The sequence below is a fragment of the Phodopus roborovskii genome, unplaced genomic scaffold, assembly GCF_943737965.1.
Source record: "Phodopus roborovskii unplaced genomic scaffold, PHOROB, whole genome shotgun sequence".
NCBI lineage: Eukaryota > Metazoa > Chordata > Mammalia > Rodentia > Cricetidae > Phodopus > Phodopus roborovskii.
The window spans coordinates 28,404,442-28,422,503 of record NW_026126407.1 but is presented as its reverse complement, the minus strand read 5'-3'; the positions used below and the strand labels follow the sequence as shown (position 1 = coordinate 28,422,503).

The following is an 18,062-nucleotide window of genomic DNA, read 5'->3' as shown; positions in this document are numbered from 1 at the left end:
TAACCAGTAGCTCCAGGTCACAACCGCCCAGGAGCTCAGGAGCCACAGTACAGTGTAATCCCTTTCGCCCCGCCCCTCTCCCCTTCCAACAGCACCCGCCTCTTTCCCTCTGGGCCCCTCCTCTCTCTCCCAGGCCCCGCCCCTTCCCCCTCTGGAACCGGATTCCCAAACTCCGCTTCCCTTGGTTTCCGCGGGCGAAATCCAAACTCCGGGCCTAGATTGCCTTGTGACCCCGCCCTTATGGCCAAGACCACGCCCCTCGCAGATCTATTTACAGATTGGTCGGTGCAGTGTAGATCGTTTCCCAATTGGTCACAGGGTAAGGGCGGCTTCATGACCCGGAAGTGATCTCGGAGGCGGCGGCCGCGTGGTTCGCCTATTCACCTACTGGGTTGCCGCTGTTGCTAAGATGACCAAAATAAAGTCCGTTCCCGAGGAGTCTGAGGCGCAGGCGGAGGGCTGTAGCGAGGAGCGCACGTACGAAGAGCTGCTGGTCAACCTGAACCCCATCGCGCAGCCGCTGGCGTCCCGCCGCTTGACGCGCAAGCTCTACAAGTGCATCAAGAAGGGTGAGGCGGGCGGGCGCGTGGCGAACGCGGGGCGGGCGGGAGGGCGGGCACGGGCTGTATGAAGTCGCGGCTCACCCTTCTCTTTGCAGCCGTGAAGCAGAAGCAGATTCGGCGCGGGGTGAAGGAGGTTCAGAAATTTGTCAACAAGGGCGAGAAAGGGTAAGAACTAATCCTTTCGCTGGTTTTTAAGTTTTATGTGTTAATTTTTTGCAACGCTGGGGATTGAACCTAGGTCCTGTGCATGCTAGACAATTAACTCTGCCACGTGGGTTTGCGTTTTTAGTTGGGTAAGACTGAATTCCACCTACCTGGGTGCGCAGTAAAGGTGAAGTTTGAGTCTGACCAGTCAAGGCAGGAAACTGCCTTCACTATGGACACCCACATCACTTACAGGAACTCCCAATGAACAACAGGAAAGGGAACACAAACCCAGCCCGCGAATCCCCTCCCTGTTCGTTCATTCTGGCAATGTGGTGTAGGGAGACAATTTCACAACTGGACCAGAGGAGAATGAGGGCTTCCTTCTGATACATAGCAAGTTAAGGCCAGCGTGGACTATGAAGACTTCACAAAAAGCAAAACAAAAGGATAAAATGCTAGCCAGGAGTGGTGGTGCGCCTTTAATCCCAGCACTTGGGAAGCAGAGGCAGGCGGATTTCAGTTCCAGGACAGCCAGAACTGTGCATAGATACATAAGAAACGGAGAGAATGGATGAATGAATGTTAGTTTGGGGGACTGGGGCAGACAGAGCACAGGTTAGTGCATCGGCACCTCATGAAGGCTTTAAATTTCTTTTTTTTTTTTTAAATTTAAAATAAGTGTATGAATACTTTGCCTAAGTGTATATGTTTGTGTGTCACCGGTGTCCTTGGAGGCCAGAAGGCATTGTCAATCCCCTTGGACTGAAGTTACAGATGGTTTATAGTACCACCTTGTGGGTGCTGGGAATCGAACATGGGCCCTCTGGAAGAGCAGCTGAGGCATCGCTCCTGCCCTCGTGGGACTTGTTTTTCTTCTCAGAACAGTGAACGCTGGAAAGTGATATCGAGGAAGAATTAGGAGAGGCAAATCTGATTTAGGGAGCTGTTGTGGCCCAAGAGAGGTGATGGGCAAGAGTGACAACTTTTCAGTATTTCAAATGGTATCTTTAATACATGTGTGTGACATGTGTCTGCACATATTTGTGTGCATATATGGATGCCAGAGGAAAACTTGTGGGAGTTGATTTTCTCCATCGTTTCAGTTCCAGGAATTGACCAAACTCACGTGGTCATGATTGGCAGTGAGTGCCTGTATCCACTGAGGCATCCTGAGTTGACATGGAAAATGTCACTGTCCTCCTGGCAGATGGTTGTGTATCTGGTAGGGCAAATGAGGCCTGCTATTTCCAGGTGGCACCTGGCACCATGTTTATGCCAGGGAAGCCAAGGAGAAGGGACCACAAAGGAGGACAGACAAGTAGCAGGCAGTGAGGACCACCCTATACCAAAGGGAATGGAGTACGGAAGCAGGGTTTTGAACCAAGGGCTCTTAAACTGTCACTCACTCTTAGAGAACACTCTTCCTCCCCTCTGGAAGGATCTTTAGGACTACAGGTCTGTACAGTACACTGAAAAATTCACATCCTTTTTTCTTTTTCTTTTTTTTTTTTTTTTCCGAGACAGAGATTCTCTGTATTGTTTTGGAGCCTGTTCTGGAACTAGCTCTGTAGACCAGGCTGGCCTCGAACTCACAGAGATCTATCTGCCTTTGCCTCCCAAGTGCTGGGATTAAAGGCATGTGCCACCAACGCCTGGCTGACAACTCATCTTTAATTGAGGGACGATACTCTGGCAAACTTTTGGGACAGACCCTATTTTTAGATTTGCTCCCTCCTCTATGGCTTTGCTCTTCGGCCCCTTCTAGTATGTATTGCAAAAGGCGATCCTTGTTCTTGGCAACCAGCCTTTCAGTACCTACCATTTTGTTCCCTTGGCCTTATTCTGTCCCTGCCCCTGCCATTCTGGGAACCTCCTCATGACACTCAAGTCTCTGTTCAAGAGTCATCGCCTAGCCAGGCAGTGGTGGCTCACACCTTTAACCCCAGCACTTGGGAGGCAGAGGCAGGCCTAGTCTATAGAGAGAGTTCCAGGATAGCCAGGACCATCCCACACAGAACCCTGCCTCATCTAGAACATCACTGACTCTTAAGAACCTAGTTCCTATTTCTGTCATTCCTCCCATACCTCATCTGTCCCAGGATTGTACCACTTGTCACATTTGGTGGTATTTATGTGCTGTCAAGCAGAGAGCATGTCCCCCAGAAGAAATGCATTTGCCAAACACGATTTTACACCCCTTCCAGTGTCGGAGGCTGGTGTTAACTATGGGCTTCTTGGAGGCAGGGCACCTTATCCGTCCTTGTGCTTGCTCACTCGCTCGCTCTTACAGCCCAGCTGGAGGTAGTGCTTACAACTGAACAACTAAAAGTGGGGAAGGAGGCAGCAAATAGAAATGATGGTGGTTTCTCTCGTTGCAGAATCATGGTTTTGGCAGGAGACACATTGCCGATTGAGGTTTACTGCCATCTGCCAATTATGTGCGAGGACCAGAACTTGCCCTATGTCTATATCCCCTCTAAGACGGTGAGGAGCTTTGCCCCACTCCCAACTTGGCCCTAGGGAGGTTATATGAGGAAGTAACTCAAGTGTTAGAATTCACAGGTCTGGGTGGCTTGTTTCTTTTCTTTTTGGGGTGGTGTCTCCTTATGTTACCCAGACTGGCCCCAGTCTCTGCAGCCCAAGCAATCTTCTGCCACAGCCTTCTGTGTGGCTGGGCACGGAAGTAGACTACATTTGAATGTACCTTGTAAACTCTTTAATATGTGATGCCCATGATTGTACTGTTAAGTAGGCATGTGTTCAGGGCAGTTTGAGGAACTGTCTGCACACATAGCTAGGACCATGAGTGGAGCACAAGAAGTGAAGGGTGGCAGGACTTGTAGAACAGAGTCACTGCCCCGCCTATGAGGATACCCTCACAGGCCATGTGGGGAAGCTTAGTTTAAGTGATGACAGCTAATCTGAAATATTTTAAAATGTAATGTGTACCAATAGGACATGACTGTGGGCCAGATGAGGCTGGTGGGTCACTTGTGGCTCCTGTTCCCAACAGTTTTTCTCCTCTTTCGTATAGGACTTGGGTGCAGCTACAGGCTCTAAGCGTCCCACCTGTGTGATCATGGTGAAGCCCCATGAGGAATATCAGGAGGCCTATGACAAGTGCCTGGAGGAGGTGCAGGCCCTGCCAACACCTTTGTGAGAGACTGGAGCTGTAGCCTATTCCAGGAGCTGCTGGGCTGGCTGCAGGCGGCTGCCCACCCTAACAGCATCTCCCTGGTTTCCTGACGTGGGACTTCTCCCCAGCAGCTCCAGCAGCTGTTCTTGAAGGTAGAGCCAGCATCTTCCATCAGTGCCATCTCCTGTTGAGCTTAGATGAAGACAGTTCCAAGAATTCGGGGTGGAAGTAAAAGCTGAGGCAAAAATGTGAGTGTGTGGGTGTTTTTTAAACTCCAGCTGCCTATGGAGCCAAGAAGTTGGCAGGAGAATGGAAGCGGCTTTTCAGCAGCAAGTCCCAAGAATGTACCTAGCAAATGTTCTGTGCTGTTTCTACTGCCCAGCCAAGCCTCATTTCCCACTCTAGGATAGGTGGGGGTCTTAAGAGACGAGGCATTGGGGCTCAGGCCCCATCTCACAGAAGCCTGTGGCCCCTGTGTCAGGGATGCTTCCAATGGCCTCTTACATCTCTGATAAAATTAGTTTGCCCACCCACACAGTAAATGTCAAATTGGAAATGAAGCTAACTACACAACCTTAGGCCCTGGAGGCTGGAGAGGTGGCTCAGCATTTAAGAGTACTGGCTGCTCCTGCAGAGGTCCTGGGTTCAGTTCCCAGCACCCACATGGTGTACAGACATACATGTAGGCAAAACACTCCCACACATAAGTTAAAAACAAAACCCCAAGTTCTCTAACTTGACAAAACTTTGAAGCATTTTTAAACTTCAGGTCCTTCCTATAAAAAGCCCCTCGGTTTTGGGCACAGCATCCTAGTTCAATGGCCCTGGAATGATCAGGTGAATTTGGGCCTAGAGGTCCCAAGCTGGTAGGAAGTAAAAGCTATCTTCTTTCAGCGTCCCCTTACACGTCTTTGAAGTGAGAGGTCTTACTTGGGTATATGGGAAAACACCCTGCCAGGCCTGCCATCTAGGTTTTCACGCCCCGTACCTTATGTAGCAAGCAGTTATTTGTCAGTGATGCTCAAGCCTGACCAACAAGGAGGAGAAGGGCTGTGAATATATTTGTTCAAAGTTTAAAAAACAGCATTCAGTTCTAATGGGCTATTTACAGTAGAGAATGGATACATACAGTTGACTGTACAGTAGAAGGAGGTGGGCCGCAGCTGAACACCCTGGTTTGAGGGCAGGAGTAGAAAGATGTCTGCTTTTGATAGTCAAAGTCTTTGCTTCTATGAGGGGCAAGTGTAAACAATGACAGCAGGAACACAGCAGCCAGTCCCCCTCCTAGCCAAGGAAGTGCAGGCTGGTTCACAGTCTTCTTTGGCCTCTGCCTGCCAGGCCTCTTGGTAGTGCTGGTCTGAGAGGCATCACAGTCCACTGAAGCCAGTCCCTCCACCAAGGTAAACCAAGGCCCATGGATGGAAAACACCTTCCAGCAAAGTTCCTTACAATCAGAATATGATACGTTTCCCATCTGCTGGATTCTGCTCCATGGGGCAGTAGGGACACTTCAACCTGCAAGGAAAGACAAAGGAAGAACATCTCAGGGCAGGCCAAGAAAGCCAGGCTAGGATGGAGCCAGACAGGGGCAACTTACTTTCCTCCATTAATGAGCTTGTTGAGTGCATCTCTGGAGATGACGTGGCCACAGATGAGCTTGATGGGAGGGTTAGAATCTGAGGTCTGCTGTCTCAGGATAGGGCATGCAAACACAGAGTGATACCAGCACTTCATGCCCAGCTCGATCTCAATCTGAGGAGGCCAGCAAAGGGCTGAGTGCCACTTCCTATGTGAGCAGTGTGCCCCAGCCCCAGCCCCTGCCTCTGGGGCAACTTCCCAGCCTGGCCTTACCGGCAGCTCATCCTTATGACTCCACACGCCGGTGCACTGCCTCTGTTCGATCACAGCTCTGATGTTCATCAGCACTGGCAGCGCCACACAGCCAGAAGCAAAGCTGAAGAACAGAGCAGAGACTGAAGCAGACAAAGGACCAGCACACCGTCCCATACAGGTCTGGGGACAAGACTCTTAATATGTGTATGAGTGCATGCTTACATGTATGTACATACACCATGTACATGCTGGGGCCACAAGATTGTGTCAGATCCTCTGCAACTATAGCTAATTAGCTAATGAGAGCTGTGAGCTGTCTGTCTTGAGGGTGCTGGGAACCAAACTCAAGTCTGCAGCAAGTACTCTTAACCCCTAAGCCATCTCTCCTCCCAGACTGCTCCTAAAGGGCTAGGCATGCTCAGCTCCGTATTTGCTCTAATATACATGCAAATCTGAAAAGCTGCAGTACAGAAAACAGCTGGCAGATGAAGTGCTTGTCCAAGACAGTGGAGAGCTCCTGATGGGGACAGCGCTCAATTGAAAGGGCCAGAGCCTGCCTATAGTTTAACCAACTATTACTATGGTACAGAGTAAGTCAGTGAGCAAAGACATCCATACATGAGTTCTATTTCAAGAAGACAGGATAGCAGGGAGCCCAGTGGGTGGAACCTCAGTTTGAGAGTACAGTGCAGCTCTCCCCAGTAGATCCTCTCTAGGGACAGTGGTGATCTTACTGGGACATGCTGTTGTGACATACCCACAGCAACAGCATAAGTGAGTGAAGACTCCCCACAGTATGACAACTGTCCACTATGGTGCAGACTGTTTCTGGGGATGGTCTAGGTGCTCTTTGTTCCTGTGAAACCCTGCAGGCTAGCAGACCTCCATCTTCTTGTCTGTTAACTTGGGTAACAGGACTTATAATTTGGGCCTGCAGTAGAGTGAGCAGAGACCACTGTGGTGCCGAGATTTAAGCAGGAGCTCAAGTGTGTTACTTAGCACCCCAGGCTCCATGTATGGAGGTGATGTTTTGGTGAGGTTGTGAGAGGGTGGTGTAGTTTCCCAAGGGAACCTAACGTGCAGGAGAGGTGGGCCCTCTCTATAAAAACAAGCAGTGTCTATCTCAAGGAAAGATGGTAAGCCAGCTTAGGTTTGTGAAAGCACATGGCAGAGTCAAACAATTGTTCTGCTCCCTGCCTTTCAGGAGGCTGGGTTGTACCTGACACTGAGAGGGGACTCCACTGAAAGCCCCAGCAGGGAACATGCATCTCGAGTAAAGGTCTCACAGATCTCCGCCCAGTGGCTGTTATCTAAGAGGTGGCAATAGGGTGACTTCTCCAAGCCCAGCCGCAGGTACACCAGACTGCCCATCATCACCTGGATCTCTACAAAGATAATAGGATAACAGTTCAGGGAAGGCAGAGGCTCTGGGCCATACCCCAAGGAGGCACAGGGCTGCAAAACCCTCTAATATACAGAGCACTGGCATCTCCATCCTGCTGCCAACATGGAGGCAGGTAGGACTGTGAGACCCTCTCCAGCTTTCTGACTGCATCACTAGCAAGTCTGTTTGGCAGAAAATGTCCCCACTCACTAACTCTAACCATCCCTCCCGAGATTTTTTGGATACAGGTCTCTGTACACAAGGCTGATTTCAAACTGCATCCCATGTCCTGGGATTAAAGGCACACACCACTACCCACCCTCTCCCTTGTAACAGCAAATCCAAGTCTGACGCTTTCAGGAGGCGGAGCTGAAACTGCTGTTTGTTTATGGGGGGACGTGGCTCAGTGGTATAATGGTTGTCAGTAGTAACAGTACTGATAAAGTCTGGTTCCATCCCCAGTACCACAAAAAATAAAATCACTGCTTTGGTTTGTTTGGTTGCTTTTTTGAGACGGCATCTTTCTGTGTAGTCCTCGCTGTTCTGAAACTTTAACTCTGTAGACCAGGTTGGCCTTAAACTCAGACATCCACCTGCCTCTGCCTCCTAAGTGTTCGGATTAAAGGTGTGCACCACCAATAACTGATGACTTATTTCTTGATCTTGTATTTCTGTCTTGTCTTTTAATTCTTGAGTCGGGGTCTTACTGCTGCCATGCTAGTCTAAGCTGGGACTGAAGTGGTCTCCCTGCCTCAGCTCTGCCTCTAGCTTGGACTTCACTTTAGAGGCAAAGAGGACCAAAAGTTTCTGAACTGTGGGGAGTCATCTTTCTGGTACATAGAACTGTCTGTGGGTACAAGGACAGGCTACCTGACATGTCCAGATATTGGCTGGAGCCTGACCTTTATTCCCCAGCACCTTGGGCACTTACCTCTCTGGTGCAGCCTAGCAAAAGGCTGGAAGTGCCTGGCATAGCTGAGGGCCTCTAGCTGCTTCTCAGGGCCGCCAGCTAGGAGGCGGATAAAGTGCAGCCGATGCAGCTTGAACTCCAGTGAGCTATTGAGCTCCAGCAGGCGCTGCCGATGGGAGACAGCCCATCTGGGGAGAGAGAACAGTGTAGTGTAGTGGGTAGTAGCTACACAGGGCCCTAAAGGACAATGTGGATCCCTAAGATAGGGCTGGAGTAAGACGGGCATATCTAGGTGAGATGACCACAGGAAGCACCACTGGGCACCCTTACTCCAGTGCAGGTCCCAGGTCTTGCTCGTGTAGAGCTTCTAAGATCCGATTCAACTCCAAGAAGGGCTGCTTGAAGTCCAGGTCCACATTTAATGTTGATTCCTAAGGGAGATGGAAGGTAGTGTCCCTGAAATTCTGGCCAAAATAGAACTACCTGCCAAAGGTTGGCTGGGGAAAGGCACTGTTTGCCAGAGGAATTGTGATCTGTCAGTAGCATGAGCCCAGTTCAGTGTCCGGTTTGCCAAGGCTAAGCACCATTATTGGTCAGCCACAGTGAAGAACTCTTTCCTACTGTAAAGCCCCCAGGCCTGGCACTGAATGGCATAGTGAGAAAATTACTTTTAATCTATTTAATTACATTAAGGCAGAATCTCTTCCGTTCCCAGTGTATTTAACACCCAACCAGTGCTATTTTTATTTAATCCCCTTAATAAAAAAGGAGAGCAAGTCTCCATGCTCTGGCAGGCAACCAACTCTAACTAGAAATCAGTAACTTTTTTTTTTTTTTTTTTTTTAATCAGATACACTTAGATCTACCTCCTATTGTGTGGTAGGGGGACCAAGTTCCTTTCTAAAATAATGTCAGTGAGTAGGCCTATGGGGAAGCCATACACACCTGCAATGCCAGCCCTTGAGAGAAAAGGGGAGAAGGACCAGTTGGAGGCCAGCCTCCACTATACAGCCAGAAACATAAGAGACAGGGTGCGGCATCAGCACCTTGAGAGGCAGAAGGATCTCTTGAGTTTGAAGCCAGCCTGGCCTATATAGTGAGTTCCAGGCATTCCTCAACAACAAAACAAAACTAGCCAAGAATATCAGGAGTGGGATAGAAAACTAACGGATGATGCAATTGGCTGGGTGGTGGTGTGTACACCCATAGTCCCAGGATTTAGGAGACTGAGGCAGGAGGGTAACATTGAGGCCAGGATGGGTTACGTAAGCACGGCTATCTCAAACAGCAGGAGAGGCGAGTGTCCTTGTGCTCCCACGGCCAGCATTACCTGGCACAGCTCCTCAGCTACACTGAGCATGCCCTGCTGGTACAAGTGCTCCACAATGGCCATCTGCAGGATCTGCTGCTGCTTCTCACGTGAATCCCACACGGCATCTGAGACTACACCGCAAATCTCAGAGTCAAAGTTCTGGCAGAGGAGAGACGGATCTGTGACTCGGGGGCTCACACTTGTGTTCCTGGCCAAGCCAGCACACATCAGCTCTGGAGTGTTCCCACCCTTAGACCCTGGGCCACCCACAATACTCACCCTGTCAATGGCTTTGCCCACTCGGGAGACGCTGCTATGAATGTCCTTATGGTCTGAAGCCAGTTTCTGGACTGTGTCTTTGATCTTCCGACAGCACTGGGACATTACAAGGGATAGGGTAGCTGAGAGAGGGGTCCCCTGGAGAGCTGTGGAGATAGCAGACTGGGTCAGGAGGCAGATCCTAAGCACCTGCTTCTGCAGCACACTGTATTCTCCTACATGTCAGTATGGTGGCCCAGCCCTGTGGTCAGCTACTTCTTTTGGATCTCACTATGTACCTCTGGCTGTACTGGAACTTACTATGTAGACAAAGCTGACCTCTAACTCAGAGATCCTCCTACCTCTGATTTAATCCCAGCACTCGGGAGGCACAGGCAGGCACATCTCTGAGTTCTAGGCCAGCCTGGTCTACAGAATGAGTTCCACAACAGCCTCCAAAACTACAGAGAAACTCTGTCTTGGAACCGAACTACAAACAAAAATTTTTATTTAATTAGTTGCACGGGGGTAGGGGGGTGGGGGGTGGGGGATGGAGGGGAAACATGATACAAATATGTGCCATGATGTACTCTGGAGGTCAGAAGGGAACTTTCAGGAGTGGGCTCTCTCCCACAAGCCAGGACCTGGGTGACTTCATTTTCTCAGCTGTAAAATTCTAGGACGCTGTGAATGCTGACCTGCCTTCCTGTGTACTGTACTATCTTGTGTATTAGCTGTGCTGCAGGCTTCCTGTGAACCACCAGGTTAACTCTGAACTACCCTGAACTCAGCAATTCCACTTCCAAGAGAAATGAAAATGTGTCAAAAAAAAGCCATGTGCGCGAACACTCTTCCTAGCATTCTTCAAGATAGCCAAGAGATAGAAACAATCCCATGTCCACCCACTAATGGGTACAGAATACCATACACACACACACATATTAGTCAGCCATAGAAGATGTAAGGTAGCTGGGCTGTGGTGGCGCACACCTTTAGTTCTAGCACTTGGGAGGCAAAGGCAGGCTGATTTCTGTGAGTTCAAGGCAAGCCAGGTCAACAGAGTGAGTTCCAGGACAGCCAGGGCTACACAAAGAAACCCTGCCTCGAGAAATAACTAAATAAATATTTTTTTTAAAAAAAAAAGGTATATGGTACTGATAAATGCTACAATAGAAATAAACCCTGGGGCTAGAGAGATGGATCAGAGATTAAGAGCACTGCCTATTCCAGCGGTCCTGAGGTCAATTCCCAGCAACCACATGGTAGCTCACAACCATCCATAATGAGATCTGGTGCCCTCTTCTGGCCTTCAGAGATACATACAGGTAAAACACTATTAATAATAAAGAAACAAACCCTGGGAACACCCCCCCCCCCAAAAGGAAATAAAAGTTAGTTGAAAATAAGATGACATTGTTTACTATTTCAAGTAAATTAATAATTTCTGTTAGGTTTTCTGAAGTTACCTTTATCACCTTCAAGGAAACCTAGAGAAGATGTGTGTTCAAGACTCTACCACCCAGTCAGCAGCCTAGGGCTACATGATCCCTAGGGATTGTCACCCACCTGCACTGGCCAACTCAGCCCTCAGCTGGCCCACATAGTGCAGCAACTCCTCCAGGCTCTGCTCGCAGTGTTGCCCATAGGTCAGGAACTTGTGCAGGACTTTGTCGAGCTCCCTCTCCACACATGCACACTGCTCCATGGTGGCCTCTGCCTAGTGAAGTCAACTGGGTCAGGCCAATGTGTGGGGGAACCCCACAGCATTTCTTCAGGTCCCTCTCACCCTTCCTGAATAACAATACATCATTCCCCTGCTAAATAAGGTGCTTCCCAGCCATCCTCACTGAGGTGTCCGGTGCATGACAAAGGCTGGAGTTCGAAGCCAGCCTGGTCTACAGAGCAAGTTCCAGGACAGCTAGGACTGTTACATAGAGAAACCCTGTCTCAAAAAACAAAAGCAAATAAAGAAAATTACTACTTTATGCCCTGTTATCTTTGTCTTGCCCACCCCACATACAATACTCCCCTCCCCCTGCAGACAGGGTTTCTCAAACTCCTTGCCTTATAGACCATGCTGGCCTCAAAGTCACAGAGATCAGCCTGCCTCTGTCTACCAAGTGCTTTGTGCTGGGATTAAAGGCATGTGGTACCTCCGCTCAGCTCAATACACACCTAAAAGATTATTATATGTGTGCATGTGGGTGTCAGAGGAGGTCAGTGGGTTTTGGAGAGCTTGGAACTGTAGAGTTGCTCCATATGGGTGCTGGAAACCAAAGTGTTCCTCCGCAAGAGCAACAAGAGCTTGTGAATACTGAGCTATCTCCAGCTATCCCTTTTAATGTACAGAGCAACCTGGGTATCATCCACAAGAGTGCTGTCTACTTTTTAGACTGGGTCTCTCGCTGGCCTAGAGCTCACCAATTAGGTCAGGCTGGCTGGCCAGTGAGCCCTAGGAGTCCTCTGGTCTCCAGCTCCTTAGTGCTGATATTACAAGCATGAACCACCATATTGAGCATTTCTTTAAATGACATCCCCTGCCCCCTGGGCAGGGTTTCTCTGGCTGTACCAGAACTCATTTTGTAGACCAAGCTGGTCTCAAAATTCAGAGATTCACCTGCCTCTACCTCCCAAGTGCTGGGATTAAAGATGTGTGCTACCACTACCAGGAAAATTACTTTATTTTTTTATGTGTATGGGTGTTTTGCTTCATGTACATACATATACATTTTGGGATAGTTGATCACACTGTGAAACTTGTGCAAGACTGTGCTAATAAAATTAACCTTGGATCAAGGGACAGAGCCAGTGACTAGTTGACAGGAATTAGTCATAGAGAGGACAGAAGAGCCAGGGATATGGATAGACTCACAGGAACGAGTAGGGAGGAGCTTAAGAGATTCAAGGTGGGTTTTTAGTTTGGGACAAATGGAAAGACTTTTTTTGCTGAGTCTCCTGCCAAAAAGGAAGATCTGTTGGTTGCTTCTGGCTTCTTTGATCTAGTAGGTTTTCACCTCAACATCTGACTTCCTACTCTTCATTGGTAAATAGGACTATAGAGACTTAGTTAAAACCTACATTTGGTGACTGAGCAGGTGCCAGCAGGGCAGAAATTCCCCCAGGCAGAAATCTGGGCAGTGGGGTGCTTACTGCAGGGTTGTGGGGCACAGATAGTAGTTAAAGTATCAGTAGATTCTGGTGCAGCCATTAAGACAACAGAAACCAACACATATGTGTACCATGTATGTGCAGTGCCTGCAGAAGCCACAAGAGGGCACTACATCCCCTTACAGATAGTTATGAGCTACCTTGTAGATGCTGGGAAATTGAACCTAGGCCTTCTAGAAATGCAGCCAGTGCTCTTAGCTGCCATCTCTTCAGCCCCAACAACTGGCATTTTTTACTGGATTCTGGATGCCAAATTCAAGTCCTAAAGGGCAAACACTTCAGAGACTGAACCTTTGACAAACCCTCAGCAGAGTGCCCCCCTCCCAGGGTTTCTCTGTATTGCTTTGTAGATCAGGCTGATCTCGAACTCACAGAGATCCACCTGCGTCTGCCTCCCAAGTGCTGAGGTTAAAGGCGTGCGCCATCAGTGCCCCACCTCAGTTTCTTTCTTAATCAGAAGCCTGGGCCTCAGCAGATCCTCAGCAGGCTACATGTCAGAACAACCTAGGCTCATATTGCATATATATATATATATATATATATATATATATATATATATATATATATTTCACATATTCACTATGGCCACCTCTTCCAGTTAGTGGAACTGGTTTCTCATGTATTGTAGGGAGATAGCCATGAAGAGAGTCTTTGAATGGCTGTTAATTCCAAGTACAGCATCAGGAATAGTGAACTACCAACTGTGCAGAGTGGATGGGCCTCCCCCACTGCTTGCCTGCTGATAGCTCCTTCTGTCTGGACAGCTAGAACTCTTGCTCTCATGGCTCCAGGCCCTGGAACATGGTGTGGCTTGCTCGGTCCTCTAGTCCAGCTCCCCAGTTGTCACAGGCAGATGGCCCGAGCCTCGCCTACCTGGCTCCTTCCATTCTCACTGTTTTTCCTTATTTCTTATGATTACTCAGGGCCTGCCTCCCCACCACACCAGATGCTTTCTTGCTTAAATATGCATGGAGAGGAAGGGAGGGAGGGATTTATGTGTGATGTGCATTGCATGTATGCATGTGTTGAGTACAGGCACATATGTGCATGGTACAGTGTGCGCATGCAGGTCAGAGGATAGCCTTGTGTCAGTCCTCACCTTCTACTTTGTTTGAAACAGATTTCTCTGTTGTTCACTGCTGCGTAATCCAGGCTAGGTGGCTTGAAAGGTTCCAGTGATGGTTCTGCCTCCCATCTCACCATAGAAATGGAATGCTGGGATTAGTTATCCTCTACCATGCCTGGCTTTATGTGGGTCCTGGGAATTCAAACTCAGGTCCTTATGCTGTGCAGTAAGTAACACTGAGCCAGTGCTCCAGCCCAAAGCTGACACCTCAATCCACCTCCTTCTCACCGAGACCTCCTCCTAGCCCTCTCCATGTTGTTCCCCCTTCCCCCCACCCCCTTCAAGGCGGGGTTTCTGCGGGTAGCCCTGGCTGTCCTGGAATTCAGAAATCTGCCTGCATCTGCCTCCCAGGTGCTGGGATTAAAGTCATTTGCCACTGCCCCCTCCCCTTTTGGTGGGGGAGGTTCGAGACAGGGTTTGTCTGTATAGCAACCTTGGCTGTCCTGGAACTCCTCCACAGATCAGGCTGGCCTCAAGCTCACAGAGACCTGCCTACCTCTGTCTTCCCAAGTGCTGGGACTTAAAGGCATGCACCACCACCGCCTGGCTTCTATCCTCCCCTCCCACTTTTTTTAAGTAGTCCTTGACATGGAGTACACAGATAATCCTCAGACTGTTGGCAACAGAGTAGATCTTCTGCACCCACTCAGACGACTAGAAATAAGAGGACTGAGTTATGTGACCCTCTAAAGGGGTCAATGCAACCAGCTATCCACTCTCAAAAGAATGGCAGCAAGCCTGGTGCTGGTGGTGCATGCTTTTAGTCCCAGTATTCAGGAGGCAGAGGAAGGAGGATCTGTGAGTTCAAGGCCAGCCTGGTCTACAAAGCTAGTGTCAGGACAGGCTCCAAAGCAATACAGAGAAACCCCATCTCAAAAAAAAAAAAAAAAAAAAAAAAAAAAAATGTTAGCACAATCAGCCAGTGACATCATCCATCTGGGCTTTACCATCTCAGCTCCACTTACAGCCATTAACTCCCTCCCAGATGGGGGTCAAATGACAGAAAACTGCTGGACCTTGGCTGTTATTGTACACACTAAAATTTGTAATCATAGTGTCCAGAGATGTTACAACCCCCAAACCAGACTCAACAGTTATAAGATATTATGGGTAAAATATAACAGGGACTCCCATTTAAAATGATATAATTATTTTTCTTGGTAATAACTAACATTCCCCAGAGGCTCGTTATGTGCTAGGTTCTGCTCCAATGACTTCACCCATTAACTCATTCACTTAATTCTCACAACACTATGAGGTAGGTACAGTTATTAGACCCACTTTGCAGCTGAGAAAATGAGACAGGGAAAGATAAAATAAACACCCCAAGGCCACACAGCTGGAAAGTGGAGGAGTGGGAACAGAAGGAAGCCTGCTATCTGGCTCTAGGCTGAGGCCCTCGTCTTAAATTCTTTGCACAACAGACCAGCAAAGCAGGCTGCTGGCCTAGCAGGAAAGGAAAGCGGGTGTATGTGCATAAGGCTAGGGTGAACTCATAGGGTCCATCAGTTATGGCAACAAACAGGAAGTTAAACTGGAGAGAATGCAAACCACCAGCTGGGGAAGATGACTAAAAGAAAAAAGTGTGTGTGTGGGGGGGGGGGTAGTGCTGGGGAGGTGGCTCAGAGGTTAAGAGCACTGGCTGCTCTTCCAGAGGATCTGATTTCAATTCCCAGCAACCACATGGTGGTTCACAACCATCTATAGTGGGATCTGATGCCCTCTTCTGACATGTATGTATAAATACACCAGAACACTGCATACATAATAAATAGATAAGTAAATCTTTTTTAAAAAAGTAAAAAGCTGAGGAATGGAGCTGGGAAGATGGCTTCACTGGTAAAGTGCTTGCCACACCTGCTGGATTAAAGGCATGTGCTGCCAGTCCGGTTACAGCCATCTTTTTACACTGTAAATGCTAGGGATTCCACGCAGGCTTCTACTCACCAAGCCAACTGCTTTGTATAGCCTCCTTGTCTGCATGACAAACCTGATATGTCGGCCCCACACAGAACTGAATCCTTCTGCTGGCCTCCTCACGTATGTCTCCTGTACTGGACTACCAGCAAAGCCTGGAGACCAGTTCCATCCTCGCCTGGGCCTGGGCCACCACAGGCCTGAGGTCACCCTAAGTGATTAAACAGGCCTTTGGCTAAGCAGGCCTGAGTCAAAATCTCCCAGTAGGCAAAAAGAGATATGAAGGAAATGTTAAAAATTTACACTACAGGGGCCAGACAGATGCTCACTGTTTTGGAGCACTTGCTGTTCTTGTAGAGGACCCAGGTTCAGTTCCCAGCACCCAGGTGGCATCCAGAAACCTTGTAACGCCAGTTCCAGAGGCCCTGATGCTCTCTTCCAACACTGCATTCATGTGGTGAACAGACACACATGCAGGCAAAACCATACCCATAAAAATAAGAAAAAAAATTAAAACTATCTGTTGGGTGTAGTGGCTCACATCTTTAATTCTAGAACTCGGAGGGAGAGGCAGAAACGCTGTCTCAAAATAATTAATTAATAAACTAATAAATAAAGGCCTGATAGTAGGGCACATGCTTTTAATCCCAGGACTCAGGAGGCAGAGGTAGGCAGATTTCTGTGAGTTTGAGGTCACACTACTTCCAGGACAGGTAGGGCTGTTACACAGAGAAACCCTGTCTCGAAAAACAAAAACAAAACAAAAAAGAAATATATAAATCTGAGGTTAGGTGTGGTGGTGCATGACTTTAATACATACAGTATTTGGGGAGGCAGAAGCAGGTGCATCTTTGTGAGTTTGTGGCCAGCCTGGTCTACTTAGGAAGCTCAATACCATCCTGGGCTATAGGAGACCCTGTCTCAAAAGACAAGAACAATAAAACCAACAAACAAATGCTCTATCCAAAAAAGTCCTTATTCTAATCACTCTCCCCATCACTTGCCATACTCCACCACCCCTGCCTTTCTGTTCCAGGGTACATCCAGTTCATTTCTGCCTCGACCCTCTCTGCCTGAACACTGTCTCTTCACATCTTCCCACAGCTGGCTCCTCATCTAGGTCTCGACACAAGTGTCATCTTTTCAGATCACAACATCTAATGCCCTGTACCTTACCCTCAAATCACATCCCTATTAATATTAGAAAGTTTCAAATCGTAACGTCTTCACCTAAAACTGAAAGTACAGGAAAGCCCACAATTTACTCTGCCACGACCCGGGCTTCACCCGCATTATAGTGCTAAAGACTGGCAAACTGCTACTCATGCTTCCAGAGACCCTCCTGCAGTGTCCTGCTAGGACTCCACCGTCCGCGGCTGGTTACCTCTGACCCAGTCAGGTGCACTAAGATGGGACGTCCAAGTCGGGGTGACTCCACCGGCCCTTGGAGGGTGTGGCAGACGACTGCTCCGGGCTTAGGTCGGGGCGCCCCGCACCCCGGACCCGAAGCCGGAGCCCGCAGGCTGTCACCTAGTCGTGCAGCACAGCCGGCTTCCGGCGCCGCTGTCATCGGAACCGGAAGGCGCGGCGGTTGCCCCTCGGGTGGGTCCGGGCTCGCCCATGCGCGTTGTCGGAGAGCGTGAGGAGACTGCCCGTCTATCCCGTGGCTTTGCCCGGAGTGCGGAATGGAATCGCCCGCGGGAGCCAGGCGGCAATCAGCGCCTGCGCAGTGCCCGGGCGCCGCTTTCCTGTGACCCGCAGCGAGCCTTGGTTTCCGCAGGCCGGAACCACAGGAGGGTGGTCCCTGGTTTCTACCGGAAGTATGAACAGGCGAACCTGCCTAATTGGAGTCCCCAAGCGCTAGTCCTGTCTCTCAAAGGTCGAGGCTGGTGCATGGGGAAGCTGGTGCAGGAGGCGCCGCGAGTTCCAGACGAATATGGACTACCGAGTGAGACTGTCTCAGAAAGTAGACAAAGCTGGATACTGTGGCACCTGCCTATAATCCTATGATTATAGAAAGACCAAAAGTTCATGGATACATAGTGAATTATGCCAGCCTGAGCTATTTGAGACCTTATCTCAACAAAACCAACACACACACACACACACACACACACACAAACCAGGAAAAACAAAACAAAAATGGGCGTTGCTCAGCGGTGGAGAGGTTGCCAATCCCTCAGTCCATCTCAGTACCCGAAAAATAAAAAATTCAAAAGCCCGTTACATGTATGTGGCCCAGTGATTAGGTATTTCTTGTGATGCTTTTTGAAGTAGCAATGTTTAAAGGAAGAGTCCCGAGGCAATG

At 49.0% G+C, this 18,062-nt stretch overlaps 2 protein-coding genes across 5 annotated transcripts; one reads left to right on the top strand and one right to left on the bottom strand.

Annotated features, from left to right (window-relative positions):
* The first annotated feature begins 332 nt into the window (after window positions 1-332).
* On the top strand, window positions 333-4,098 carry Nhp2 (NHP2 ribonucleoprotein). The gene is made up of 4 exons (XM_051180763.1): window positions 333-569; window positions 659-728; window positions 3,089-3,194; window positions 3,745-4,098. Exons 1-4 carry the CDS (start codon window positions 410-412, stop codon window positions 3,868-3,870), a joined length of 462 nt encoding a protein of 153 aa, XP_051036720.1. The 5' UTR covers window positions 333-409; the 3' UTR covers window positions 3,871-4,098.
* A 792-nt stretch (window positions 4,099-4,890) lies between these two features.
* On the bottom strand, window positions 4,891-17,504 carry Rmnd5b (required for meiotic nuclear division 5 homolog B). 4 transcript variants are annotated; one of them, XM_051180761.1, is made up of 11 exons: window positions 17,139-17,265; window positions 13,811-13,906; window positions 11,110-11,260; window positions 9,565-9,710; window positions 9,304-9,444; window positions 8,304-8,404; window positions 7,995-8,161; window positions 6,899-7,064; window positions 5,698-5,800; window positions 5,444-5,598; window positions 4,891-5,361 (listed from the first exon to the last, which is right to left on the bottom strand). In XM_051180761.1, exons 3-11 carry the CDS (start codon window positions 11,246-11,248, stop codon window positions 5,298-5,300), a joined length of 1,182 nt encoding a protein of 393 aa, XP_051036718.1. In that variant the 5' UTR covers window positions 11,249-11,260; window positions 13,811-13,906; window positions 17,139-17,265; the 3' UTR covers window positions 4,891-5,297. The 4 variants fall into 4 exon arrangements, with proteins under 4 accessions (XP_051036718.1, XP_051036716.1, XP_051036719.1 ...); XM_051180759.1 differs by lacking the exon at window positions 13,811-13,906 and having other exon boundaries at window positions 17,139-17,504; XM_051180762.1 differs by lacking the exon at window positions 13,811-13,906 and having other exon boundaries at window positions 11,110-11,256.
* Window positions 17,505-18,062: the final 558 nt, after the last annotated feature.

What these genes read in the sequence shown, in the direction of transcription:
- Nhp2 (XM_051180763.1), top strand. Translation starts at nt 410, where the DNA reads ATGACCAAAATAAAGTCCGTTCCCGAGGAGTCTGAGGCGCAGGCGGAG. An exon ending in CTACAAGTGCATCAAGAAGG is followed by an intron (nt 570 to 658) that starts GTGAGGCGGGCG and finishes TTCTCTTTGCAG; the next exon opens with CCGTGAAGCAGAAGCAGATT. An exon ending in GTCAACAAGGGCGAGAAAGG is followed by an intron (nt 729 to 3,088) that starts GTAAGAACTAAT and finishes CTCTCGTTGCAG; the next exon opens with AATCATGGTTTTGGCAGGAG.
- Rmnd5b (XM_051180759.1), bottom strand. Translation starts at nt 17,324, where the DNA reads ATGACAGCGGCGCCGGAAGCCGGCTGTGCTGCACGACTAGGTGACAGC. An exon ending in TAGCTGAGGAGCTGTGCCAG is followed by an intron (nt 8,405 to 9,303) that starts GTAATGCTGGCC and finishes CATCTCCCTTAG; the next exon opens with GAATCAACATTAAATGTGGA. An exon ending in TGCTAGGCTGCACCAGAGAG is followed by an intron (nt 7,065 to 7,994) that starts GTAAGTGCCCAA and finishes TTATCTTTGTAG; the next exon opens with AGATCCAGGTGATGATGGGC.